This window comes from Myotis daubentonii, chromosome 8 (assembly GCF_963259705.1).
Source record: "Myotis daubentonii chromosome 8, mMyoDau2.1, whole genome shotgun sequence".
Taxonomy (NCBI): Eukaryota; Metazoa; Chordata; class Mammalia; order Chiroptera; family Vespertilionidae; genus Myotis; species Myotis daubentonii.
This window is the reverse complement of record NC_081847.1, coordinates 2,560,628-2,587,281: the sequence shown is the minus strand read 5'-3', so window position 1 is coordinate 2,587,281 and position 26,654 is coordinate 2,560,628. Positions and strand designations below refer to the sequence as shown.

Below are 26,654 nucleotides of genomic sequence, written 5' to 3'. Positions count from 1 at the left end.
TGATACTTGTCTTTCGCTGACTGGCTTATTTCACTTAGCATGATACTCTCAGGTCCCTCCATGCTATTTCAAAGGGTAAGAGATTATTTTTTACTGCTCTGTAGTATTCCATGGTATAAATGTACCACAGGTTTTTTATCTACTCATCTACTGATGGGCACTTGGGCTGTTTCCAGATCTTAGCTATTATAAATTGTGCTGCTATGAACATAGGGGTGCATACATCCTTTCTGATTGGTGTTTCGAGTTTCTTAGGATATATTCCCAGAAGTGGGATCACTGGGTCAAATGGCAGATCCATATTTAATTTTTTGAGGAAATTCCATACTGTTTTCCATAATGGCTGCACCAGTCTGCATTCCCACCAGCAGTGTAAGAGGGTTTCCTTTTCTCAACATCCTGGCCAGCACTTGTCTTTTGTTGATTTGTTGATGGTAGCCATTCTGACAGGTGTGAGATGATACATCATTGTCGTTTTAATTTGCATCTCTGATGATCAGTGACTTTGAGCATTTTTTCGTATGTCTCTTGGCCATCTGTATGTCCACTTTGGAGATGTGTCTATTTAAATACTTTGTCCATTTTTTAAAAAAATGTATTTTTATTGATTTCAAAGAGGAAGGGAGAGGAAGAGAGAGAATCATTGATTGGCTGCCTCCTGCACGCCCCATACTGAGGACTGAGCCCGCAACCCATGCATATGCCTTGACGGGGAATCGAATCATGATCTGGTTCATAGGTCAACGCTGAACCACTGAGCCACACCAGCCAGGACTTTGTCCATTTTTTAATTGGTTTGTTTGTCTTCCTTTTGTTAAGTTGTATGAGTTCCTTGTATATTTTGGAAATTGACCCTTTATCAGGTGTATCATTGCTGAATATGTCCTCCCATGCAGTGGGCTCCCTTTTCATTTTGTTGATGGTTTCTTTTGCTGTGCAGAAGCTTTTTATTTTGATGTAGTTCTATTTGTTTATTTTCTCCTCAGTTTCCTTTGCCTTAGGACAGCGGTTCTCAACCTGTGGGTCGCGCCCCCTTTGGGGGTTGAACGACCTTTTCACAGGGGCTGCCTAAGACCATCAGAAAACACATATATAATTACATATTGTTTTTGTGATTAATCACTATGCTTTAATTATGTTAAATTTGTAACAATGAAATTGGGGGTCACCACAACATGAGGAACTGTATTAAAGGGTCACGGCATTAGGAAGGTTGAGAACCACTGCCCTACGAGATGTATCTGTAAACATATTGCTACGAGAGATGTCTGAGATTTTCTGCCTATGGTTTCTTGTTTCCTGACTTACATCGATCAGCTGCCTCCTGCACGCCCCCTACTGGGGATGTGCCCACAACCAAGGTACATGCCCTTGTTCAGAATTGAACCTGGGACCCTTGAGTCCGCAGGCCGGCGCTCTATTCACTGAGCCAAACCAGTCAGGGCACCATTGGTATTTTAATAGGGATTGCATTGAATCTGTAGGTTGCCTTGGGTACTATGGACATTTTAATGATTCTACCAATCCATCAACACCGTATATTCTTGCAGTTGTTTATATCTTCTATCTCTTTTTTCAACGTCCTATAGTTTTCTGAGTACTGGTCTTTTACTTCCTAGGTTAAATTTTATTCCCAAGTATCTTAATTTTTTTGTTACAATGGTAAATGGGATTGTTTGTTTAGTGTCTCTGAGAATTCATTATTAATGTAATAAAAAGCTATCAAATTTAATTCATTTATTAAATCTAGTAGTCTTTAGGATTTTCTATGTACAATATCATGTCACCGGTGAATAATGAAAGTTTTACTTTCCCCTTTCCAGCGTGGATGCCTTTTATTTCTTCTTCTTGTATGATTGCTGTGGCTAGGACAGTGGTCGGCAAACTCATTAGTCAACAGAGCCAAATATCAACAGTACAACGATTGAAATTTCTTTTGAGAGACAGATTTTTTAAACTTAAACTATATAGGTAGGTACATTGTTATTAACTTAATTAGGGTACTCCTAAGGCTTAGGAAGAGCCACACTCAAGGGGCCAAAGAGCCGCATGTGGCTCGCGAGCCGCAGTTTGCTGCCGACCGGGCTAGGACTTCCAGTACTGTGTTGAATAAGAGTGGTGAAAGCCGATATCCCTGTCTTGTTCCTGTTCTTAGGGGAAATGGTTTTAGTTTTTGCCCATTGAGTGTGATGTTGGCTATAGGTTTGTCATATATGGCCTTTATCATGTTGAGATATGCTCCCTCTAGTCTCACTTTGCTGAGAGTTTTTATCAAAAATGGGTGTTGGGTTTTTGCTAATTCGTTTTCTGCGTGTATTGATATGATCATCTGATTTTTGCTTTATGTAACATGTCACATTTATTGATTTGTGAATATTGTACCAGCCTTGCATCCCTGGAATAAATCTCACTTGGTCACGGTGTATGATCTTTTTAATATATTACTGGATCCGATTTGTTAATATTTTGTTGAGGATTCTAGCATCTATTATCATCAGGGATATTGGCCTGTAAGTCTCTGCTTTTGTATTATCTTTATCTGGTTTTGGAATTAGGATAATGCTGGTCTCATAAAAAGAGCTTGGAAGTGTTCCTTCCTCTTGCATTTTTTGAAATAGTTTGAGGAGGATAGGTCTTAGTTCTTCTTTGAATGTTTGGTAAAACTCCCCTGTGAGTCCGTCTGGATCCGGGCTTTTGTTTGCTGGGAGTTTTTTGATTGCTGCTTCTATTTCCTCAGTTGTTATTGGCCTATTCAGGTTTTCTGATTCTTCCTGATTTAGTTTTGGGAGGTTGTATTTTTCTACGAATTTGACCATTTCATCCACATTGTCCACTTGTTGGCATACAGTTAGTTGTTCATAGTATTTTCTTACAATCCTTTGTATTTCTGTGGTGTCAGTTGTTACTTCTCTGCTTTTGTTTCTGATTTTGTTTTTCAGGTCCTCTCTCTTTGTTTCTTGAAGAGTCTGGCTGAGGGTTCATCAATCTTGTTTATCTTTTCAAAGAACTAGCTCTTGGTTTTATTGATTTTTTTTAGTCTCTGTCATTTATTTCTGCTCTGATCTTTATTATTTCCTTCCTTCTACTTACTCTGGGCTTTTCTTGTTCTCTTTCTAGTTCTTTAAGTTTTAAGGTTAAATAGTTTGTTGTTGATTTTTCTTGTTTTTTGAGGTAGGCCTGTAGTTCTATGAACTTCCCTCTCAGGACTGCTTTTGCTGTGTCCCAGAGATTTTGGTTTGTTGTGTGTTCATTTTCATTTGTTTCCAGGAAATTTTTGATTTCTTTCTTGACCTTGTTGGTAACCCATTCATTGCTTAATAACATGCTATTTAGCCTCCATGTGTTTGAATGTTGTTAGGTGTCTTTTACTGTAGTTGATTTGTAATTTCATTCCACTGTGATCTGAGAAGATGCTTGATATGAATTCAATCTTCTTGAACTTGTAGAGACTTGTTTTGTGTCCTAACATGTGGTCTATCTTTGTGAATGACCCATGTGCACTTAAAGTCCTCTAGACGTTTTTAAAATATATTTAGGTGCTCCTATATTGGGTGCATATATGTTTACCAGGGTTATTTATATCCTCTTGTTGGATCTATCCCTTTAGTATTATGTAGTGACCTTTGTTGTCTCTTTCAATGGCCTTCGTTTTGAAGTCTATTTTGTCAGATATGAGTCTTGCAACTTCAGGTTTTTTTGTTTCAATTTGCATGGAAATTTTTTTCCATCCCTTCACTCTCATCCTGTGTGAGTCTTTTGTTCTGAGGTGGGTCTCTGGTAGACATCATATAATTGGGTCATGTTTTTGTATCCATTCAGCTACCCTAGCCTTTTGATTGAAGTATTTAATCCATTTATATTTAAGGTTATTATTAACTAGGGGCCCAGTGCACGAAATTCGTGCACTGGGTGTGTTTGTGGGGGGTGGGAGGGGTGTCCCTCAGCCCAGCCTGCCCCCTCTCACATACTGGGAGCCCTCAGGCGTTGACCCCCATCACCCTCCAATCGCAGGATCGGCCCCTTGCCCAAGCCTGACGCCTCTGACAGAGACGTCAGGCCTGGGCAGGGGACCCCCAGACCCCTCCAATTGCTGGCTCTGCCCCTTGCCCAGGCCTGATGCCTCGGCCAGAGGCGTAGACCCCCATCACCCTCCGATCGCCTGATCGGCCCCTTGCCCAGGCCTGACGCCTCCGCCAGAGGTGTCAGGCTTGGACAGGGGACCCCCATCTCCCCCCGATCACTGGCTCTGACCCCCGCCCAGGCCTGAGGCCTCTGGCCCAGGAATCATGCCTGGGCAGGGGACCCCCATCTCCCTCTGATCGCTTGCTCCACCCTCCACCCAAGCCTGATGCCTCTGACCCAGGCTTCAGGCCTGGGCAAGGGGACCATCATATCCCCCCAATCCCCGGCTCCGCCCCCTGCCCAGGCCTGATGCCTCGGCCAGAGGAGTTGACCCTCATCACCCTCCGATCACCAATCACCGGATCGGCCCCTTGACCAGGCCTGAGGCCTCCGGCAGAGGCGTCAGGCCTGGGCAAGGGCCCCCAGCTCCCCGCGGTTGCAGGCTCCGCCCCTGCCCAGGCCTAACGCCCTGGCCTAGGCGTCTGGCTCGGGCAGCGGGGACCCGCAGCTGTAGCGGTCCCGCGATCGTGGGCTTCGCTTTAGGCCCAGGCAAGGGACCCCTAGCTCCTGGGACTGCCAGCTTCGACCGTGCCCAGCTCCCATCGCTGGCTCCACCCCTACTTCCTGCTATCACTGGCCAGGGCAGAAAAGGCACCTGATTCTCCGATCATGGCTGGGGGGCAGGGCAAAGGCGGCCCCAGGGCCGCCTTTGCCCTGCCCCCCAGCTCTTAGCTCCCCCCTGGGTTTCCAATCACTGTCAGTGGCAGGGGGCTTCTTCCTGCTTTCCCTTTCGCCTCCCTGCATTGTGCCTACATATGCAAATTAACCGCCATCTTGTTGGCAGTTAACTGCCAATCTTAGTTGGCAGTTAATTTGCATATAGCCCTGATTAGCCAATGAAAAGGGTAGCGTCGTACGCCAATTACCATTTTTCTCTTTTATTAGTGTAGATAGGTACTTATTTATTACCATTTTAATTCTGTATGTCTAGGTTTCTCTCTCTCTTTCTTCTCATTACAGCAGTCCCTTTAGCATTTCTTGTAATGCTGGCATGGTTGTGATAAACTCCTTTAGCCTTTTTTTTTTTTTTTGGTCTAGGAAGCTTTTTATTTCACCATCGGTTTTGAAAGATAGCTTTCCTGGATATAGTAATGTTGGTTTCAGATCCTTGCTTTTTGTTACCTTGAGTACTTCATCCCATTCCCTCCTGGCCTGTAGAGTTTCTGATGAGAAATTGGGTGTCAGCCTTATGGGAGCTCCTTTGTAGATAACAGTTTATTTTCTTTCTGCTTTTAAAATTCTCTCTGTCTTTAATTTTGGCATTCTAATTGCAATATGTCTGGGCTTGGCCCTGTTTGGGTTATTCTTGCTTGGGACTCTGTGCCTCCTGAACTTGTGTGACTTTTTCCTTTACCTGGTTAGGGAAGTTTTCTGCCATTATTTCTTCAATACATTCTCTATCTCTTTCTCCCTTTCTGCCTTTCTGGCACACCTGCTATGTGAATATTGTTTATGTTTCATATTGCCCCACAGCTCCCTTAAGCTGTCCTCTTGTTTTTTAATTGTTTTTTCTTTTTGGTTCTCTGATTGAGTGATTTTTTCAACCTTGTCTTCTAATTCACTGATTCGATCCTCAGCTTCCCCTACTCTGCTGTATATTCCTTCCAATGTGTTCTTTTTCTGTGCTGGGTCATTCTTTATTTCTGTTTTCATAGTTACTATATCTTTCATTTAGGGGTTGTTTCTTTGTCTCCTCATTTTGGGTACCTGTTTTGGGTTTGTGACTACGTATTAGGTAGATCTGCTAGGCCTTTCGATCTCTAGTGCAGGGCAATGTCTAACACTCTAATTAGATCAGGCAAAGACTCAAAGCCTCCAGAGACTGCCTCTGTTTGCAGACTGATTGGATTTAGCCTTGAATATCCTCAGGCAATCGTCCACAGGTATGGCAAGAATTTTTCCCAGCAGGGCGGAGTGATTGCTTCTGCCAGGAGGCTAATTATTCTCAGTCTCCTAATGGGCCTTAGGAACTCCTCACCATGGGGCAAGGGGTTTCCCAAATGGGTGGGTCAGCTGTCTTCCCCCAGGCAAAACTGCCTAGATAGTAATTGTCTGCATGAGAAAGATGACGTCTGTAGAGTGAGGGAATGACTCAGCACAGGAAACCAGGGTGTCTGCCTTCTGAGCTCTAACCCTAGAGCCCCCAACCCTGACTTCTGCTCTTTCAGCTGCAGCCCACTCGGCCCTATCTCTGGCAGAGCACAAGGTGAGTGGCTGCACAGGGAATTTTGTATATTGCCCTTTAAGAGGGGGTCTGAATTTCCAGCCATCTCCCCCTGGCTGATGGCACCCCCACTGCTTTTCACAGCCAGATGGTATGTGGGTACCCTTTTTAGTTCTGGTGCTCTCTGCTGGGGGGCTCAGCTTGGGGATTAGACCCCAGAGTTCTCAGTGGAAACCCCTCACAGCTGAGATATCTCTCCTGAACTTGCTGTCTGTGGGCATCTGGCCAGCCCTTTCACGCCTCCGCCCCTCCTACCAGTCTCCATTCGGTCTCCACTTTTTCAGTCTTCATTTATCAGGGTTCTCTCCTGCAAGTCTTCCATTGATTATTCAAGAAGTTTTTCTGTTAAATAGTTGCAATTCCAGTTTTGTCCTGGGAGTGTGTCCGTGCAGCATCCTCTTTGCCACCATTTTTAATCTGCTAGAGGATATTTTTTCCATTGATTTTTTTAGAGAGTGGAATGGGGGGGGGAGGGGGGCACGGGGAGAGAAACACTGATGTGAGAAAGATACATTGAGTGGTTGCCCTCCCCAGAGGAAGCTGGGGATGGAATTGCAACCCAGGTAAGTGCCCTTGACTGGGAATCGAACCCCAGATCTTTTGGTCTGAGGGCTGGCACTCTAACCGCCAGGACTTGACGGGAGTGTTTTTATGCTTGTGCACAAGTATGGTAGTTAAGTGTACATGATTTGCATACTAAAGAAGCTTTGATTCCAACTTTTTGGAAGTCATTCATTAAAAATCTGTCATGGATACCTGTGGAAAATCGTAATAAGTGGTTGGCTTTTCAGAACTTCATTATGAAAACTTCAAACAAGTAGAATAGTGCGGCAAACATGCCTGCCCCTGCGGAGTCCCAACACTGGACCCAGTTTGCACATTCGCTTCTCCACACCTGCAGGTGGTCTTTGTTGGGTCCCTCAGGGTCGGTTCATCCTCAGCATTGATCAGTCTGTCTCCCACACTGACCAGCACCTTTGTCCCACTCAGCAGCATGAACCCGATTCTGTTACCTGATCTGGGCCATGTCTGTATTCCCTGCTTGTCCCCAAGACATGGCAGAGCTACTTTTCTCCCAAACCAACCACTTCCCGTGTCCTGTCTCCTACGTTTTTTCCCTGCCTTTGCCTTTGAACCTTTTCGTGGCATTGGCTTCCTGAAGAGATCAGTCATTTGTAGAAGCGCCTGTCCTTTAACTTGTCCTGCTCTCTGTTCCTGGGGAGCGGACACTGGAGCCGAGGCCTGACTGACACAGGTGCAGCATCTTTGGCCAGAACACCTGATAGGCGCACCTTTGTGTCAGGGCTGTGGTGACTGACTTTTCAGCTCCTGGAGAAGGGTTTCTCTTTTCCCAACACATCGTCTGTCATGGTCCATTCAGATTCCTGCCTACAGATACCTTTCTCTTACTTGTAGAGGGAAGTGTGAATCTCAGTGTTAGGAAGTTTTATTTTATTTTTTAAAAATATATCTTTATTGATTTCAGAGAGGAAGGGAAAGGGAGAAAGAGAGAGACACATCAATGATGAGAGAGAATCACTGATCAGCTGCCTCTTGCATGCCTTCTACTGGGGATCAAGTCTGCAACTTGGGCATGTGCTCTGACCAGGAATCGAACCGTGACCTGGTTTACAGATCGATGTTCAACCACTGAGCACGCCAGCTGGGCAGTGTTAGAAAGTTTTAGCTGCTTGGTTCTGGTCAAGTTCTGTTTGCTGAGCTTGGTTGATACTTTGTTACAGTGCCTGTTACTCTGTGTTCAAATATAGCCTCAGATTTCTTCCCAGTGTCTAGACCAGGTCTCAGTTCAGCAGGAGAACTCTCCCTCCCTGAAACCTGGTTGGAGCAGGGAACCTGGCAAGGGCTTACTGTTTGTTTACGTCAGAAGGAGAAGTGGAGGGGCAGCTGGCATTCATAGGATGGCCCTCTCTTTGCTATTTTGTAGAATTTTAAAGCAAACATACTTATGTTCAAATGCAAGTATTTATGTCAGAGTAAGACAGCTTGTTTTTATTTGGTGAATTTCTGCATGTTTTCATTTGGTAGATACTTGAGTTATATTTGGTGGCCTAATTGAGAAGTGTAATAAAGTGACTTTGTTTCAGATGCCCAGCATTTCTAATGCGTGCATACATTTTACTTCCTAGGGAGCAAAGGGAGAAAGAAGAAATTGAAAAGTACCGAATGGAACGCCCCAAAATCCAACAACAGTTCTCAGATCTCAAAGTAAGAGAGGGAAGGCACCCAAGCTGCCTTCAGAGAGCCAGCCTGCTCCGGGGTGGAGCTGCTGAGACGTCCCTAACTGTGCTCGTCCTTTCACTCGGGGTAGAAAAAGGCCCTGCTTTAGTCTGTTTAATTATCTGTCTGTGTGCCAAAAGTCTCTCTTCCCCCCGCCAAAGAAGGAGGGACAGAGGTGGATATTTTCTTGTAAGGTTAACTCTGTTTATCCATTTCTGAGCTGTGTCCTCTGGCTTTGACAGAACAGTTTTAGTTGAGTGAAGTGGAGGAGATCAGCACATTGACTTTTCTAGATGAGCAGACAACCATTTCTGCATCCAGGTCCTTTCTAAGCATGATGGTCTGGAGGGAGGATGGTTTTCCTTGGGCAGTGTGAAATTCTGCCAGAGAATTAATGTTTTGGGGGCCGGATGTTTTCAGAGGAAGTTGGCAGAAGTCACAGAGGAAGAGTGGCTGAGCATCCCTGAGGTTGGCGACGCCAGGAACAAACGCCAGCGGAACCCACGCTACGAGAAACTGACCCCTGTTCCCGACAGCTTCTTCGCCAAACATTTGCAGACTGGAGAGAACCATACCTCCGTGGACCCCCGGCAAACTGTGAGCGTGCCCACAGAAGGGAGCGGGCCTCGTTTCCTCTGGTCACAGTTAGACAGTGTGGTGGGCACGGGGTGTGTTGGACCTGGTGCTTCTGCAGTCCAGGCTGCACTGCCGCCAAGTCTGTCTGGACAACTGCATACGTCCTGAGGGACTGCAGCATCTTACCCCTTCTCTCTCCAGCAATTTGGAGGTCTTAACACACCCTATCCTGGTGGACTGAACACTCCATACCCAGGTGGAATGACACCTGGATTGATGACACCTGGCACAGGTGAGCTAGACATGAGGAAGATTGGCCAAGCAAGGAACACGCTGATGGACATGAGGCTGAGCCAGGTGAGAGTTCGTGTCCTGTAACATTTTCTACAGATAGTATTTTAAAATGTTTGTTTCCTGGTTATAAAACTAATACATCCTTGTAAAAAGTTCATTTTTTGAAGTGCTTTGTCACAGATGAGCAGAGCTGCAGTGCTGCCGTCCTGTCCCCTTACAGAGGGGCAGGGTTCTGCATTCCGGCTGGTGGGCGCTCCACCTGCGGGGATGTGATCAGTGCCAGCAACCGGGCAGCCCTGGCATGCGGACTCTCAGTGAGGCTTATGCCCACCCCTCTTTACCTGAATTTCAGTGCACGTCTTTTCTCCCTCACCCTCGATAATCATAGCCCTTAGGAGGCTGGCACTCCATTCGTTGCTCTGGAAGGAAGACCCAGGTGAAGTGGGAAGCCCATTCTAATTAGGACATGCACAACAGGAACCAGGAAGGACGATGCTTTCCAGTGTGAGTGCATATAGTGGACAACTTGTGCACAGTGTAAAGCACTATAAAGTCAAGAGCACCAATAAATTGGGGAAAGACTCGCGCACATGACAGCGGATGGCAGAGCAGTGTGATTCTGATCTATATTGGAGAGATTTGCACGCACACAGACATGGCTGCAACCCTCCCCTCCCCCCGAGATGCCAGAGAACTGGGGCGGGGGTAGGGGGGGCACTGAAGCTTCCTGGTAAATGCTTTAAAGGAACAACTTCCTATACGTAGACATAGTGAAAGTGGTGTAGTGAACTCTCCAACCACTGCCATTGGATGCAGTGGAAGCGCTTATGTTTTAATTGATCTTTCACAGCACTTGTTGAACTTTTTTTAGATTTTAAAAAATTATCTTTATTGTTGAAAGTTGTATGTGTTGAACTTTTGATGGTGAGCAGAGATTTTATAAAGACCGGTTACTACCTTTTGACTGTTGTGGCTAGTACTGCTGTGAGCCTTGGTGCACCAGTAGCTATTTGAGTTCCTGCTTTCAGCTCTTTTGGATATAAATGTAGAAGTGGAGTTGCTGGATGTATGGTGGTTCTGTCTCTAGTTTTCTGAGGAGCCCATATTGTCGCCCCCAGCGGCTGCACCATTTAGACGCCCACTGCAAAGAGGGTTTGGTTTCTCCACATCCTTAACAGCATTTATGTTTCCATTTATTATGACTTTTTAAAATATGTTTTTATTGATTTTCAAGAGAGAGAGGAAGGGAGAGGAGAGAGAAACATAGATGTGAGAGAGAATCGTGGATTGGCTGCCTCCTATACGTGCCTTGACCGGGATCGAGCCCACCGTCCTGGCATGTGCCTTGGCTGGATCGAACTGTGGTATCGTGGTGGTGCACAGGAGGGCGCTCAACCAGTTGAGCCACATTGGCCAGGGCTGTTTTCATTTTTTGTTTTTATTTTTGAATATATCTTTATTGATTTCAGAGAGAGAGGGAGAGGGAGAGAGAGATAGAAACATCAATGATACAAGAGAAAATCATTGATTGCTGCCTCCTGCACACCCCACATTGGGGATCGAGTCTGCAACCTGGGCATGTGCCCTGACTGGGAATTGAACCCTGACCTCCTGGTTCATAGGTCGATGCTCAACCACTGAGGTACGCCAGCTGGGCTATTTTTATTTTTTAGCTTCACAAAAATCAAAAGCACATAAAAATATTACTGACAAGCAGTAGTGATCTCTTTTGTCTTTCGTCACTCACAAATTGATGATTATTTTTTATTACTCTTGTCTTTCCTTTTGCCTCTTGAGCCATAAATAACAATGGACATTCCACCCGTAAGCTAGCTCCTCAGCCTTTCTGTCTGCTGAGAGCCTTTTGTCTGCATCCCCAGCAGGGCCCCTGCATGCTCAGGGCTAGTCCCTCTGCCCGCGGACAGCTGCATGCTGTGCTTGTGGCCCATGGTGCTCCGGCCCTGCAGCCCAGGGCCTGTGGGCGCCCTGGCTTCGCCGCAGTCTGGGCTCTTCTTCAACCCGGGCCTGGCAGGCTGCTTTCCTTGTTCAGTGGCAGCTTCTTCCTGGGCGTGGAGTGGTTTTTGCATTCCCCTCATTAGTGATGTTGAGCGTCCTTTCATGTGCTTATCGGCCATTTATATATTTTCCTGGAGAAATGTCTAATCAAGTTCTTTGCTTATTTTTTAGGACTTTTTTCTTAAGGAGCAGTTTTAGATATATAGCAAAATTGAGAAAAAAAGTACAGAGATCTCCCACACAGACTCTCTCATGTCAACTTCCCCACCAGGTGGTACGTTTGTTACAGGTGATGAATCTGTATTTACACATCATCATCCAAATCCATGGTTTACATTGGGGTTCCCTCTTGGCGTTATACATTCTCTGGATTTAGTGTCAGAGTAGTCTCACTGCCCTAAGAATTTTTTGTGCTCCACTCATTCACCCCTCCTTTCCCCCAATCTCTGATCTGTTAACTGCCTCCTGAGCCTTGCTTTTTCAGATGTTACATAGTTGGAATCATACAGTGTGTAGCCTTTTCAGATTGACTTCTCTCCTTAGTAACAGGCACTTAAGCTTCCTCCATGTATTCTGTCACCAAAAGGACCTATTTGGGGAAACGAAAGGATTGCAGTCTACTATGCGAAGCCGTGGGGAGACCTTTCAGGCACCCCGCAAGCAGCAGCAGGAAGCCCCTTTCCAGGGAGGGAAGAGTGAGTGAAGGAGGGCTGTGCAGCCACTGAGCAGAGCGCCTCTGCTGTCACGACTCTTCCTGTGGGGCTTTCGCCAGCAGCGAGGGTGTGAGCGCCTCCCACGGCTCCCGATTCCTCTCCAGGGCACAGTCCCTGTCATGCATTGTGACAATCTGTGTTTCTGTTCGTTTTTTGTTTTTTTTTTTAAATTTTAATTTTACTGATTTCAGAGAGGAAGGGAGTGAGAGAGAGAAACATCCACGATGAGAGAGAATCATCAATCGGCTGTCTCGTGCATCACCCCCCACTGGGGATTGAGCCCACAACCCAGGGATGTGCCCTGACCGGGAACTGAACCATGACCTCCTGGTTCATAAGTCAACACTCAACCACTGAGCCACACCAGCCAGGCTGTGTTTCTGTTCTTTCAGTAGTGTGTTGGCTATCCTCGGTTAGATTTTATGGCCCTCCCGCCATGGAAACTTTAGAATCAGTCTGTCAGTACCCGCAAAATAACAGGCTGTGATTCTGATTTGATTGTGTTGAATCTGCAGATCAAGTTGGGATGAACTGACATCCTGACAATATTAATTCTTCCTGCCCGTGAACATGGAATATCTCTCTCCATTGACCAACTTCTTTGGTTTCGTTCATCAGAGTTTTGTAGTTTCCTCACAGAGGTCTTGTATGTGTTTGCTAGATTACATACACATTAGTGTTTCGCGTCCTGGGTGCTGTTATAAGAATGGGATAGGGTTTTTAAGTTCAGATCCAATCTGTTGGTTGAAGGCACCTAGGAAAGCAGTTGGCTTCTGCACATGAGCCTTGCACCCTGCCACCTTTCTGTAATTATTTATTCGGGTTTTTGTTGGTTTGTTTTAATATATTTCATTGATTTCAGAGAGGAAGGGGGAGGGAGAGCAATAGAAACACCAATGATGAGAGAGAACCATTGATTGGCTGCCTCCTGCACACCCCCTACTGGGGATTGAGCCCGAAACCTGTGCATGTGCCCTTGACTGGAATCAAACCCAGACCCTTCAGTCCACAGGCCAACTCTCTATCCACTGAGCCAAACCAGCCAGGGCTGGGTTGTTTGTTTTTTGATGGTTCTTTTGAACTTTCTGCATAAATATAGTCAAGTCCTGTGAGCAGGGAAAGTGTGTTCCTTCCTCCCAGCCGCGCCCCTCTGTCCTTTTGTGGTCTTGCTGCATTGGCTAGGATCCTTTGCCCATTTTTTACCTGGGTTTTATAGTTTTTATGGCAATTTTATTTTGTTTATTTATTTTTTTTATTGATTTTAGAGGAAGGGAGAGGGAGCGAGAGATTGAAACATCAACGATGAGAGATAATCATTGATTGGCTGCCTCCTGCACACCCCCTGCTGGGGATCGAGCCTGCAACCTGGATGTGTGCCCTTGACCGGAATCGAACCCAGGACTCTTCTTCAGTCCGCAGGCCGATGCTCTGTCCATTGAGCCAAACCAGTTAGGGCTTTATGGCAATTTTAACACTCAAAGCTAGAGAGAAGGGTAGGATAATATAATTGTGCAGATTTAAATATAATTAGTTGAAATAATCAGTTTTTAATTTTCTGATTCTTGGGTTTCACTCATTCTTGGACCTTTCTTTTTTTTTAAATCCTCACATGAGGATATATTTTTTCCATTGCTTTTAGAAGGGAGGGAGGAAGGGGGGCGTGGAGAGAGAGAGAAACATTGATGTAGAGAGAGGCACATCTATTGGTTGCTTCCTACATGCATTTCAACCAGGGGTGGGGAGTGAACCTGCAACCCAAGTACGGCCTTGATCAGAATTGAACATTTCGACCACTGAGTCACACAGTCCAGGGCTCTGCTTGGACTTTTATGGTTTTATTTTTTAATATAAATCTTTGTTCTGTATAGGTGAAATTTGTTTCTCATCATCACAAGCTGTTGTTTACATGAAGGTGTTTTCCTGCTTCTAAAGTTTTCGTACCCACTGGCAGGCAGGATGGGAGGGGTTCCAGGGCCCCTCTGACCAGAGTGGCCTGGCTTGTTTTTCAGGTGTCTGACTCTGTGAGTGGGCAGACTGTAGTCGACCCCAAAGGCTATCTGACAGATTTAAATTCCATGATCCCGACCCATGGAGGGGACATCAAGTGAGTGCTCTGAGGAAGGGGGAGAGGGTCAGGGGGGGACCTAGGTTGCCTAGAATGTTTGGATTTTCTTTGAAAAATATGCAGCCAAATAGGATGTGGGTGGTCTCAGAAGTATGTGGTGGCGTTGTTTGGTTTTCCATTAAATCCATCTGTCTCCCTTCATTGGACACATGTGCTCGGTGCCTGTCTGCATGGCTGCTGAGCAGGCTGCGGGTGCTGGCCAGGGTGAGCTGGGTCTCACCCAGTTTCCGCGCTCACAGGGGTGCCTGTCTATGCTGGTGCCCTCCCTGGGCTTGGGACACCTCAGCGCTTGGTGGCCTGACCTCTGCCTCCTCACCCTCGTAGTGACATCAAAAAGGCACGACTGCTCCTCAAGTCTGTTCGGGAGACAAACCCGCACCACCCACCAGCCTGGATTGCATCTGCTCGCCTGGAAGAAGTCACCGGGAAGCTGCAAGTCGCTCGAAACCTTATCATGAAGGGGACGGAGATGTGCCCCAAGGTGAGACGTGTGGGGCCAGGAGGGACCCTCAGTACCATGCACAGTTTAATGGCAGGATAACCTTAGCTGGAAAGAGTGAGGTTGGTCACCTGAAAATGCTAAAGATAAATGTGAATCTTAGGAGAATATGCCACCATTTTGGAGGTGGAGTGGTTAAATAAGCTTTAAAAAGTCAAGTGAGACCCTCTAAATCAGCAGTTTCTAACCGGTGGTCCGCGGGGCACTGGTGGTCCGTGAGGTCCGAAAGGTTGGTGAGTGCTGCTCTAAGTGACTGCTCTATTGGGCAGCCTGGGGTGCCTTTGGCCTGAGAGGGCCTGTGCATGCTCACCTGGGCTCGCTCTTCTGCTGTGCTCTCAACGGGTGTGGCCCTTTCCCCATGGCAACAGGTGTGCCACAGTCAGCCATGGTCGCAAGCCTTGGCGGTACGAGAGGTCTGTGATACAGCTGCCTTTGAGGCCGAGCGATGGCCTTTTGTTTGTTTATAAAACCAGGGGCACTGGGCCGGCGTGACTCACACCAAGAGGTCGCTGGTTCAGTTTCCGATCGGCACACGTGTGGGTGGGCTTGATCCCCAGTGGGGGTGCAGGAGACATTCAATCCATGTTGATGTTTTTCTCTCGTTAATGTCTGTTTCTCTCTCCTGCTCCCTTCTCTCTCTCTAAAAATCAATAACAACATTTGTTTAAAAGCCCAGGTGGATGGGGGATGGGTGTGGTCTGAGGAGCCAGCTGCCAGGTCTTGAGGCTGTGTGCGTGTTCCAGGGGCTGCCTCTCCCTTGGGGCTTCCAGCTGGCACGTGCTTTCTGTTTGTCCGCAGAGTGAAGATGTCTGGTTGGAAGCAGCCAGGTTGCAACCTGGGGACACTGCCAAGGCCGTGGTGGCCCAAGCTGTCCGTCACCTCCCACAGTCTGTTAGGATTTACATCAGAGCAGCAGAGCTGGAAACAGACATTCGTGCCAAAAAGCGGGTTCTTCGGAAAGGTGAGCCTCCCTGGGTGCCGCCAGGAGTGGTGTCCTGCTGTCTTCCGTGTGGAGGGGGCGCACCCGGTGCCTGTGCCCTGGGAGAGCAGTTTTCCTTCCATGGATTTGCTCAGGTGTTGCTGCGAGTGGGTAATGAATGGGTGACATCTTCCAGGCCTTTTTCTGGCTGGGTTACCTCTGCCCTTTTCCTCTGGGGGGAGTTTCCATCTGGCTGAGATGCTCTGGCGTAAGTCCCCACTCCTGCCTTTCCTTGCCGTGCAACCTGAAGTGACCTGGCAGTCGCTGTGGCTCAGGCATGGACAGTGCTGGTTCAGACCCTGCTTCTGTGGGTGCCTCCGTGGGTGATGTGTGAGGGCGAGCTGCGCCAGCGTCATGCAGGCCGCGTGGGCAGCAGTCACCTCCCAAAGGTCAGCTGATTTCCGGCAGGGAGAAGCACCGGAGCTCTGTGTTAGATGAACCCCTTCCTGTCTTGTGAGACTCCTGCAAGTCAGCGGTGGTCGACGCTGCCTGGCGCTGTAGACTAGGTAGCGGGGGCTGTCAAGCGTGTCCCCTTGAATAGTTTGCTTGCCAGGGAAACTGACTCCATCCAGGAATCACTGCCAAGATGCAGCTTTTGAGGGTGCTGTGTTTTTCATCCTGAGGGACTGATACACAGTATCTCCCTTCACCCCCACATGGGCATGCTTTTGATGTTTGTTCCAGAGCAGATGCTAGTCGGAGATCGGACCGAGTCTGAATTTGTAGCGCAGGTACAGAAGATGCATTTGTAGTGGTGGGGGCAGTTTTCCGTGGGCGGTTTCCAGCTCTTGTGTTTAAGATGTGTTTGAGTGACGTGTTAGAGGTGTGTGATGTCAGGCCTGCCAGTGTCATCATGTAGTTTCCGACTCTGCCATCTGTTCGATAGAGGCCAGGTGGCATCACCTTGTTGGTGGCTCTGCCTGCAGGTGTGTATCATGTGCTCAGTGTTTTTCTCTAACCTCTGCTTTCTTTTTTTAAATATATTTTTACTGTTTTCAGAGAAGGAGGGAGAGAGAGATGGAAACATCAGTGATGAGAGAGAATCATTGGTTGGCTGTCTCCTGCACACCCCTTACTGGGGAGCGAGCCTGCAACCTGGGCATGTGCCTTTGACCGGAATTGAACCCAGGACCCTTCAGTCCACAGACTGATGCTCAGTCCACTGTGCCACACCAGCCAGGGCTCACCTCTGATTTCTTGATTGCAGCACTGCTATCCATTCAATTCTCAGAGCCAGACTTTTCAAAACGGAGCCAGGAACAGAAAGTTAGTACCTTCTTTGGTAGACATCAGCTTCTACCTTTTTTCAGCCAGAAAACGAGCTCTCTAATGACAAACACATTGAACCTGGGCAGTTAGTCTTATTTATTTAGGAAAGCTCTGCTGGCCCGCCCCTGCCACCGCATGACGAAAGGCTGCCCCAGATAACCTGGGTTTGTTTCCAGTGGCTTGATATGTGGAGAGGGCATGGAGGAGGCTCTGCCCGGGGAGGGGAGGATGGGACACACCGGCCTTCCGGGGCCTGGAGGGGCACAAGCCTTCAGGCTCTGCTTTTGGTCAGGGGAGCAGCTGTGCTCAGGTGGAAGGAACGTGAAAACCCCAGCTGACCTGCCCCACTCCCTGGTCCTGGTCCTGGTCCCTGCCCCTCCGTAGAGGGTTTCCCGAAGCAGCTCCTATTCCCAGGTGCCTGGGAAAGCCACTGCTGCCTCCCTGTGCACTTGGCAGTCACCACTGGAAAGATCTGGTTTTTGAAAACGAAGATGACGCCATCGATGCCTTAGGGCACTGCACAGCCCTTGGTCTCTGGCCTGTGAATCTGCTGTGGTCACAGTCGGTGCAGCTGCCGCCCTAGTGCTCTGCTGGGCGAGCGTCAGCCCTCTGCTAGTTGCAGCCTCGAGGCTGAGTGACCTTGGGTCGTGTCTGTGAGGGCACCTGTGCCTCAGGAGCCTTGTGCCTGGGGGTGGGCCACGGGCTGCTTCCTGGTGGGAAGCACCGTGCCACTCTGTGAATCAGGGCACCCACGTGTGTGGTTCTTTACCTGAGAACGTGGACTCTGGCCCGTAAGGCGTGGCAGCCTGCAGCAGCCCTCATCGTCCCGTCACTAAGCACAGGGAGCACCCGTGTCACCCACCAAAGGGCTGTAGGCTGCCGTCACATCAGCCTCTGTGAGGTCCTGGCTTGTCCAGCTTCTCACAGGCATTTCTTATTCAGACTGCTCTTTTCCTGCCTGGCCTGTCCCTCAGACGCTGCCAGCCACAGCGTCTCGGGGTTGCCTTGACACATCCTGGCAGAGCCTGTGTAAACCAGTCCCTGGGTCTCAAGGGACTCGGCCGGCCTTCGGGCGCACACCAGCCTGGGCGTGCACATCCCAGGGTCGTTGGTTTTCCTTTCTCGTGATGTCCGCACTTTCGCTCCCTCCCTCCCTCACACCTGCCTGCTGGCCCTTCCTGTGTGGTGACTGCCTTCTGGTGCCTGTGTTGCTTTGTTTTCTAACATTAATTTTCAGGTGTGGATGGGGTGGAGGTGATGCACCCCCCTCAGCTGTCTGCTGGCCCCAGGGCAAGGCCCCCTGACCCTGCTGGCAGCAGCATCCTCTGGGACCTGGGCGTCCTGCTTTCACTTCCCCTTTTCTGTGACCTTTCCCAGCCCTGGAGCATGTACCCAATTCTGTTCGCTTATGGAAGGCAGCGGTTGAGCTGGAAGAGCCTGAAGATGCTAGAATCATGCTCAGCCGAGCCGTGGAGTGCTGCCCCACTAGTGTGGAGGTGAGTCCTCCAGCCATCATCACCCACTGAGGCCTGCGCCCAGGACCAGTATCTAAAAGTGGCATCAGCTGGGCATTGAGCTCACCCAGGTGCAGTAAGAAGCCACAGGAAGCCGCCTGACAGCTGCAGGCAGAGCGGGCAGCCTGGCTGTGGTCAGCCTGACCGCTCTGTGGGCTCTGTGCGGAACCCTCCTTCAGGCCTGGGGCCGCGCAGAATTTGCAGATGGGACCTGAGGGGAGAGAGTGATAGAAATTATTGACATATCTTTCTGCCAACCCAGCATGAGGTCGGCTTCTTGCCTCTGAGCTAGTTGGATTTCTCTAGTTTTAAACATTCAGGTTCACAGCAGTCTGTGCAGTGGTTTTCAGTCTTGGTTTTATGATAGCCAGTATGTATTTAATTATCCTGAGGGGTCTTGTGAAATTCTCCAAATGAAATCAATCTTAATTCATCATATAAAAATAAACAGAGCCCATACACATGCTTGGTGTCGAAATGCTGCCGAGTCACCAGCTGGGGTGTGAGAGCCCAGGAGGCTGAACACCCATGTGACCATTTAGCTTGTGAAGCAGCCTCCTGTCCTGCTCACCCCGCTCCACACACATGATAGACGTTTCCCCAGTGTGTGGACGGGTGACCACCTGTCACCTCCTGCGAACGAGACAGTCACTCAGTACATCAGCAGCATAACCGAGCAGCTTTCAGCTGTGAAAATGCTGCTGTCATGTTCATGGCCCTGCTCAAGGGTCCTTGAGAGCTCAGGCCTGGGAAGCACTGGGGGGCCCTGCGGCGGGCTCACCACCTGCCCCTCAGGGCTCATGCCTGGCTTTCCACACAGCTGTGGCTCGCTCTGGCAAGGTTGGAGACCTATGAAAATGCCCGCAAGGTCTTGAACAAGGCCCGTGAGAACATCCCCACAGACCGGCACATCTGGGTCACGGCTGCCAAGCTGGAGGAAGCCAATGGGAACACGCAGATGGTGGAGAAGATCATTGACCGAGCCATCACCTCCCTGCGGGCCAACGGTGTGGAGATCAACCGTGAGCAGTGGATCCAGGTGGGACTGCAGCTGCGCTCAGGGTCAGTGGCAGCTCCAAAAATGGATGTCCTCCTACATGTGGCATCTCTCCTAGGACAGGGCTATTGATGGTGCCTAGAGTCCCATGCTGGCACATGGGGCTTTACTTGATTGCACTGCAGCTTTTTGTAGTGGCAAACCCCAAGTACACATTGAGGTTGGATGCTCTGAAGTACTTTTAGCATGTGGACATGTGTCATTCATGTCACTTGACAAGAAATAACACATCTAGAAGGGGTGACAGCCTGGCCAGTGTTGATCAGTGGTTGAGCGTCAACCCATGAACCAGGGCAGATGCCTGTGTTGGGGCTCAATCTCCAGTAGGAGGGTTGCAAGAGGCAGCCAATCAATGATTCTCATTGCTGATGTTTCTATCTCTCTCTCCCTCTCCCTTCCTCTCTGAAATCAATAAAAACATTTAAAAAAAATAAAAGGGGTGACAGACAGCCCTGACTGATATTTTTCAGTGGTTTGTGTGTTGGGCCCCCTGCAATGAAGGGTCTCAGGTTTGATTCCCAGTCAAGGGCACACACCTGGGTTGCAAGTTCAGTGTGGGAGGCAACCAGTTGATGTCTCTCTCTTCTCTTCTCTTCTCTTCTCTTCTCTTTCTCTCTCCCCCCATTTACTCTCTCTAAATTTCTTTCTCTCCCCCCCCCTCCCATTTACTCTCTCTAAAAATCAATGGAAAAAATATCCTTGGGTGAGGATTAACAAAGAAATAAATAAAAGGGGTTATCTGTGTGGGCTGTGTCAGGGTTGCTGTCTGGTATGTATGAAATGGCACTTAGGAGAGCTTAGTGAGCATTTTAAAAATAAGTGGCTTTGACCCTGGCTGGTGTGGCTCGGTTGGTTGGTTGGTTGGTTGGTTGGGCGTCATCCTGTGCACCAAAGGGTTGCCAGTTCCATTCCCAATCAGGGCATATCCCCCATAGGGGGCGTGCAGGAGGCAGCCAACTGATGTTTCTCTCGCTCCTTCTCCCTCTCTCTAAAAATCAATTAAAAAAATACATTTTTATTGATTTCAGAGAGGAAGGGAGAAGGACAGAGAGATAGAAACATCAATGATGAAAACCATTGATTGGCTGCCTCCTGCACACCCCTTACTGGGGGATTGAGCCCGCAACCCAGGCATGTGCCCTTGGTTGGAATCAAACCTGGAACCCTTCAATTTGCAGGCCGATGCTCTATCCACTGAGCCAAACCGGCTAGGGCTCTAAAAAGCAATTAAAAAAAAAAGTGGCTTTGAATTTCTTTTCATAGATTTGAAAGTCATTTGCCTTTTCTTCCTTAGAGAGCTGTGTGTTATATGTCTCTTGTGTTGTTGGTCCTTTTCCATTTGATGTGCAAGAGACACCAGGGGTAGGTCTGTGTCTCCTGCTGTCTCCTCTCTCCCGGCTGAAAGCCCAGTGCTGCCCTGCAGCCAGTGGCCCTGCCCCATGAGTGCTCCTGTGCTGGTCCCTCCCCCAGGTTTCTACCTCGCCGACTCTGCGTGAGGCTCATCTGTGTCCTGACAGGTCTCTCTGTTCCAGACTAACAGACACAAGTGTGTGTGAACTTGTCTTTCCTCCAGGCTCTTTGGAAGTTTCTTTAGCGTAGGAGCCTCTTCTTGCCACTGAGTTGCCTCCTATAGCACTTTGTGCACAGTAGGTGCTTATTTAATGTTAGTCGAGTGGTGGGTGCAGCTTCATCTGGTCCTTAGGCATTTGTCGAGCATTGATCTGCTGGGTGCAGGGATGGGTACACCAGTGAGCAAGACAGACAGTTAGAAGCTGTGGAGCCCACACACCTGCAGTCTGCAGCACCAGGGCGCTCGGTTCTCGCCGTCCGACAGCAGAGTACCCCCGCTGAGCCTCTGCACTCTGCTGTGGATTCAGGTTTGTGTCCTTCCCTCTCAGGATGCTGAGGAGTGTGACAAGGCAGGCAGTGTGGCCACCTGCCAGGCGGTCATGCGAGCGGTGATTGGCATTGGGATCGAGGAGGAGGACCGGAAGCACACCTGGATGGAAGACGCCGACAGTGTGAGTCTGGTCCTTGGGCCCGGAGTCTGTTTGCTTGGGTTTGAAATCTCTTTGATCTGCTGGTGTATAGCCATCATTGCCGTCGGAAGGGACAGCCTTCTCTAACCCAGGTCCGCATGAAGAGCTGCTTTTTTAGCACTCACTCACCTGCAGAGGACCTGACCCCAGGCTCACACACTTCCTTAGCTGTTTACCTCTGGGCATCTGGCTGGTCCGCACCCCCTGGTTTCTGTTATAAATTGCACTCAGAAAACATTTTGCACACAAAGCTTTTGCCTACTTTGAGATTACTTCCTTAGAACAGTTGTCCAGAGAAGACAGGGTCACAGTCAATAAACACAGTTGAAGTATTTTATTCCTTGCATGTAGCCCTTTTTTAGCTTTTTTATTTTGAAATAATTTTAGCCTTACCTAAAAGTAGCAAAACTGTATGAAGAATTCTTATATGCCTTTCACCCAGATTTCACCAGACTTACCCATTTTACCACATTTGCTTTTTCATTCTCTACGTGCACACACATGCCCCTCATTTTTTTCTGAATCCTTTGAGAGTAAGTTGTAGATGGCATGGCCCTTTACATCTGAAGACCTCAGTGTGTGTTTCTCTGAAGGAGGACAGTTGTGAGTTTGCTGACACTCGTACACAAGCTCAGCACAGCTCTCAGTCGGGAGGTGGGTGTTGGTGCAGGACCGGTAGTAAGCTGCAGACTTTATTCAGATGTCAGTGGTTGCACAGCTGCCAGGGTCACTTCCTCGGGTCTCCATGGCCTGAGGAGGGCTCTGGTCTGTCTCTGGTTTCCATGAGTCTGGTGTTTTTGAGGCGTACGGGCCAGTGGTTCTGTGGGGCCCCTGGATTCAGCCTGCACTGTGTCTCATGGGCAGGTTGAGGTTCTGCATCTTTGTGGGGACTGTCTTCCCGGCGGGTTGTGTTGGGGGGCGTCTGCACCCATTCAACTCTGACTAGCGCAGGTGGCGCTTGCCAGGCTCGCCAATGAAAGGTTACTGGTTTTCCCCTTTTAATTAATCAGTATTTTGTGGGGAGACACTTTGAGACTCCCCACACCTTGTTTCTCACCAAACTTTGACCTGTGGGTCCATTAACTTTGGCCTGTGTCAGTTACTGCCATGGTATTTGCCAAATGGAGGTTTTTTTAAATGTTGTTTCTTCTGATTTATTAGAGTTTATTAGTAGGAATTCCACAGTAAAGAACAGCCTCCCTCTCTCCCTCATTCGTGTGGCATTCATTCCTTTACATCAGGAGGGACTGAGGATCTCACGCCATTCTCTGGGATTCTGTCCACCATGGCCATCGTCCCAAGTCCTGTGTGCACTGTGGGCCCCTCCCTCCCCTGAAGGCAGGTGTTGGCACTGCCCCGGCTACCAAGCTGGCCTGCAGACGGCCTGTGCACACTGACCATACTCTTGGGTTGTGAGACACAGGCCAACTGCGACATCTTGTTACAAACCTTTAACATGTAATACGACATACAAAAGTATGAAGAATGTACACTAATAAAAGAGAAAAATGGTAATTGGTGTACGACGCTACCCTTTTCATTGGCTAATCAGGGCTACATGCAAATTAACTGCCAACTAAGATGGCAGTTAACTGCCAACAAAAATGGCGGCTAATTTGCATATGTAGGCACAATGCAGGGAGGCGAAAGGGAAAGCAGGAAGAAGCCCCCTGCCACTGACAGTGATTGGAAACCCAGGGGGGAGCTAAGAGCTGGGGGGCAGGGCAAAGGCGGCCCTGGGGCCGCCTTTGCCCTGCCCCCCAGCCATGATCGGAGAATCAGGCGCCTTTGCCGCCCTGGCCAGTGATAGCAGGAAGTAGGGGTGGAGCCAGCGATGGGAGCTGGGCACGGTTGAAGCTGGCAGTCCCGGGAGCTAGGGGTCCCTTGCCTGGGCCTAAAGCGGAGCCCACGATCGCGGGGCCGCTGCAGCTGCGGGTCCCCGCTGCCCGGGCCGGACGCCTGGGCCACAGGTGTCCTGCAGGGGCAGGGGCGGAGCCCGCGCGATCGCGGTGCCCCCTGCTGCCCGGGCCGGATGCCTCGGCTAGAGGCGTTAGGCCTGGGCAGGGGCGGAGCCTACAACCGCGGGGAGCTGGGGGTCCCCTGCCCAGGCCTAATGCCTTGGCCAGAGGCGTTAGGCCTGGGCAGGGGCAGAGCGGGAGATCGCGGGGAGCTGGGAGTCCCCTGCCCAGGCCTAATGCCTTGGCCAGAGGCGTTAGGCCTGGGCAGGGGCAGAGCGGGAGATCACGGGGAGCTGGGGGTTCCCTGCCCAGGCCTGACGCCTCTGCCGGAGGCCTCAGGCCTGGTCAAGGGGCCGATCCGGTGATTGGTGATCCGAGGGTGATGAGGGTCAACTCCTCTGGCCGAGGCATCAGGCCTGGGCGGCGGGCTGGGGGTCCCCTGCCCAGGCCTAATGCCTGGGCCAGAGGCATCAGGCCTGGGTGGGGGGCGGAGCCGGGGATTGAGGGGATATGATGGTCCCCTTGCCCAGGCCTGAAGCCTGGGTCAGAGGCGTCAGGCTTGGGTGGAGGGTGGAGCAAGCGATCAGAGGGAGATGGGGATCCCCTGCCCAGGCATGATTCCTGGGCCAGAGGCCTCAGGCCTGGGCGGGGGTCAGAGCCAGTGATCGGGGGGAGATGGGGGTCCCCTGTCCAAGCCTGACACCTCTGGCGGAGGCGTCAGGCCTGGGCAAGGGGCCGATCAGGCGATCGGAGGGTGATGGGGGTCTACGCCTCTAGCCGAGGCATCAGGCCTGGGCAAGGGGCAGAGCCAGCAATCGGAGGGGTCTGGGGGTCCCCTGCCCAGGCCTGACGCCTGGGCCAGAGGCATCAGGCCTGGGCTGGGGGCAGAACCAGTGATGGGGGGAAATGAGGGTCCCCTGCCCAGGCCTGACACCTCTGTCAGAGGCGTCAGGCCTGGGCAAGGGGCCGATCCTGCGATTGCAGGGTGATGGGGGTCAACGCCTGAGGGCTCCCAGTATGTGAGAGGGGGCAGGCTGGGCTGAGGGACACCCACCCCCCCCCCCCACACACACACCCAGTGCACGAATTTCGTGCACCGGGCCCCTAGTCCTTATATAATAAAAGCTTAATATGCTAAGTGTCCGACCGTTTGTTCAACCAGTCGCTATGATGCGCATTGACCACCAGGGTGCAGACGCTTCGACCGGTAGGTTAGCTTGCTGCTGGGGTCTAGCCGATTGGGACTGGGTGAGACGGGCTGGACACACCCTGGAGCCCTCCTGCGTCCCTCCCCAGCCCTGATTATGCACCGGTGCACCAGGCCTCTAGTAATTTAATAAACAACCACACATCCTCTGTGTTGGGAGAAAATCTCTAAACACCCAGAAGACCCCAGACCCTGGTTGCCAAGCCTCTGTGTACTCCGAATGCAGTTAGACACTGTGCCTGTTTGCTTTCCTTACTGTTGGCCCCGTGGAGGTGTGGTGGGCATCGCCCTGCGGACAGCAGCAGCAGCTGGGGGGGTGGGGGGAGGCACCCACAGCCTGAGCTGGTACCGGTGTCCTCGTTTCCATCCCCTTCGCAAGCACTGGAGTGCGCACAGCTGTCCTTCAGAGCGCGCGTGCTCCTGCAGCGGAGCGGAGGCGTTTGCTCTGAGTGTGGAGTGTTTTCCTGGGGCTCTCACACCGACAGGCTGGCCCAGCTATCATGTGAGCCTGTGGGACTTGGGGCGATGGCCAGGGTGGACGGAGGTCTGAAAGCCTTTGTGACTGGCTTCCAGGACCTTGGTCAGAAGTGATGGTGAGGGTGCAGGCCAGTGTGCCTGGATCTGATTCTCACTTCACCAGGTGCTTGCTCCTGGTCAGGACACGCCCACGGCAGGGCCTTCCTGGTGTCTGTGGTGTTGGCTCAGTGGAGGCCATAGAACTGAGAAGGGACCCAGTCTGAAGTTGTTGAAGTGGGAAGTAGCCTTTGGTGGCTCAGTTGCCCTCCTTGTACGAAGACTGCACAGGTGTGAGGCCGCTTGTCCAATTTCAGTTCACATCCCAGTTGCAAAACTTTGTTCCTGACACACTTCCTAGAGGCTTTTCATCTCAAGACACAAGCCTGTTTTGACATGAGAGGACTTTTAGTATCTGCGGGGTGTGTGTGACTTACAGTTAAAAATACATACCACACTTTTTTTTCAAAAGGACCTCACATGCATGGATGTGTTCACCCCGTGCCCACCTGCTCCCCTGCAGCCGGTGTTGGGTGCTCCTCGCACCAGCTCCCATGTCTGTCTGGGCTGGCAGGCCGCCTCGTCACAGCCCCACATGCTCCCACTTTTGTGCTCACACCCCATCCTCCTGGGGTTTCCCTCCTCTGTGGCATGGTTTCTAACAGAGGGCGCCATTGGGGAGGGCGCCACACCTCCTGCTCCGAGGCCAGTGCTGGGCCGCCCATTCTTATGCCTGTCTCTGCTCCAGTGTGTGGCCCACAATGCCCTGGAGTGCGCACGAGCCATCTATGCCTACGCGCTGCAGGTGTTCCCCAGCAAGAAGAGCGTGTGGCTACGAGCCGCCTACTTTGAGAAGAACCATGGCACCAGGTACGTGGGGGACCGTCTGCCCTGCATGCAGCTCACCACCAGCTCTAGGCTATGCAGTGCTCCCCACAGATGGGCGAGCGCCTGGCCTGGAACTGCAGCTGGAGCTGCCCCTGTGGCTCCTCTGGCGATAGGATTATCACTGTTGTGTCGTTGTGACACTGAGGCGGAGAGGGGGCCTCTCTGCCAAAGCAAAGCACCTGCGGCCGAGCCTGGGGGTTCCTGGGTGCTGGAGCTCGGAGCCCGGAGTCCACGTCTTGCCAGCTCTGGCTCCATCAGTGTGGGTGGTGCGGCATCTGGGCCAGGCAGGCATGGTTTTCATTTAAAATTGTGCTGGCTTTGGGTTGGAGTTGGTTTTTGTGCTCTGAGGAGGTCCTTGACAAT

The 26,654-nt window shown here is 50.2% G+C and overlaps 1 protein-coding gene across 1 annotated transcript in view; it reads left to right on the top strand.

Annotated features, from left to right (window-relative positions):
• The window catches only part of PRPF6 (pre-mRNA processing factor 6), a 45,014-nt gene that overhangs the window by 10,683 nt on the left and 7,677 nt on the right, over positions 1-26,654 (top strand). The window contains exons 4-13 of the mRNA XM_059704966.1: positions 8,554-8,632; positions 9,065-9,241; positions 9,422-9,577; positions 14,253-14,347; positions 14,693-14,849; positions 15,666-15,828; positions 18,493-18,611; positions 19,450-19,668; positions 21,585-21,707; positions 26,152-26,273. Of these exons, the coding sequence (XP_059560949.1) occupies positions 8,554-8,632; positions 9,065-9,241; positions 9,422-9,577; positions 14,253-14,347; positions 14,693-14,849; positions 15,666-15,828; positions 18,493-18,611; positions 19,450-19,668; positions 21,585-21,707; positions 26,152-26,273 (1,410 nt within the window). The remainder of the gene's footprint in view (positions 1-8,553; positions 8,633-9,064; positions 9,242-9,421; positions 9,578-14,252; positions 14,348-14,692; positions 14,850-15,665; positions 15,829-18,492; positions 18,612-19,449; positions 19,669-21,584; positions 21,708-26,151; positions 26,274-26,654) is intronic.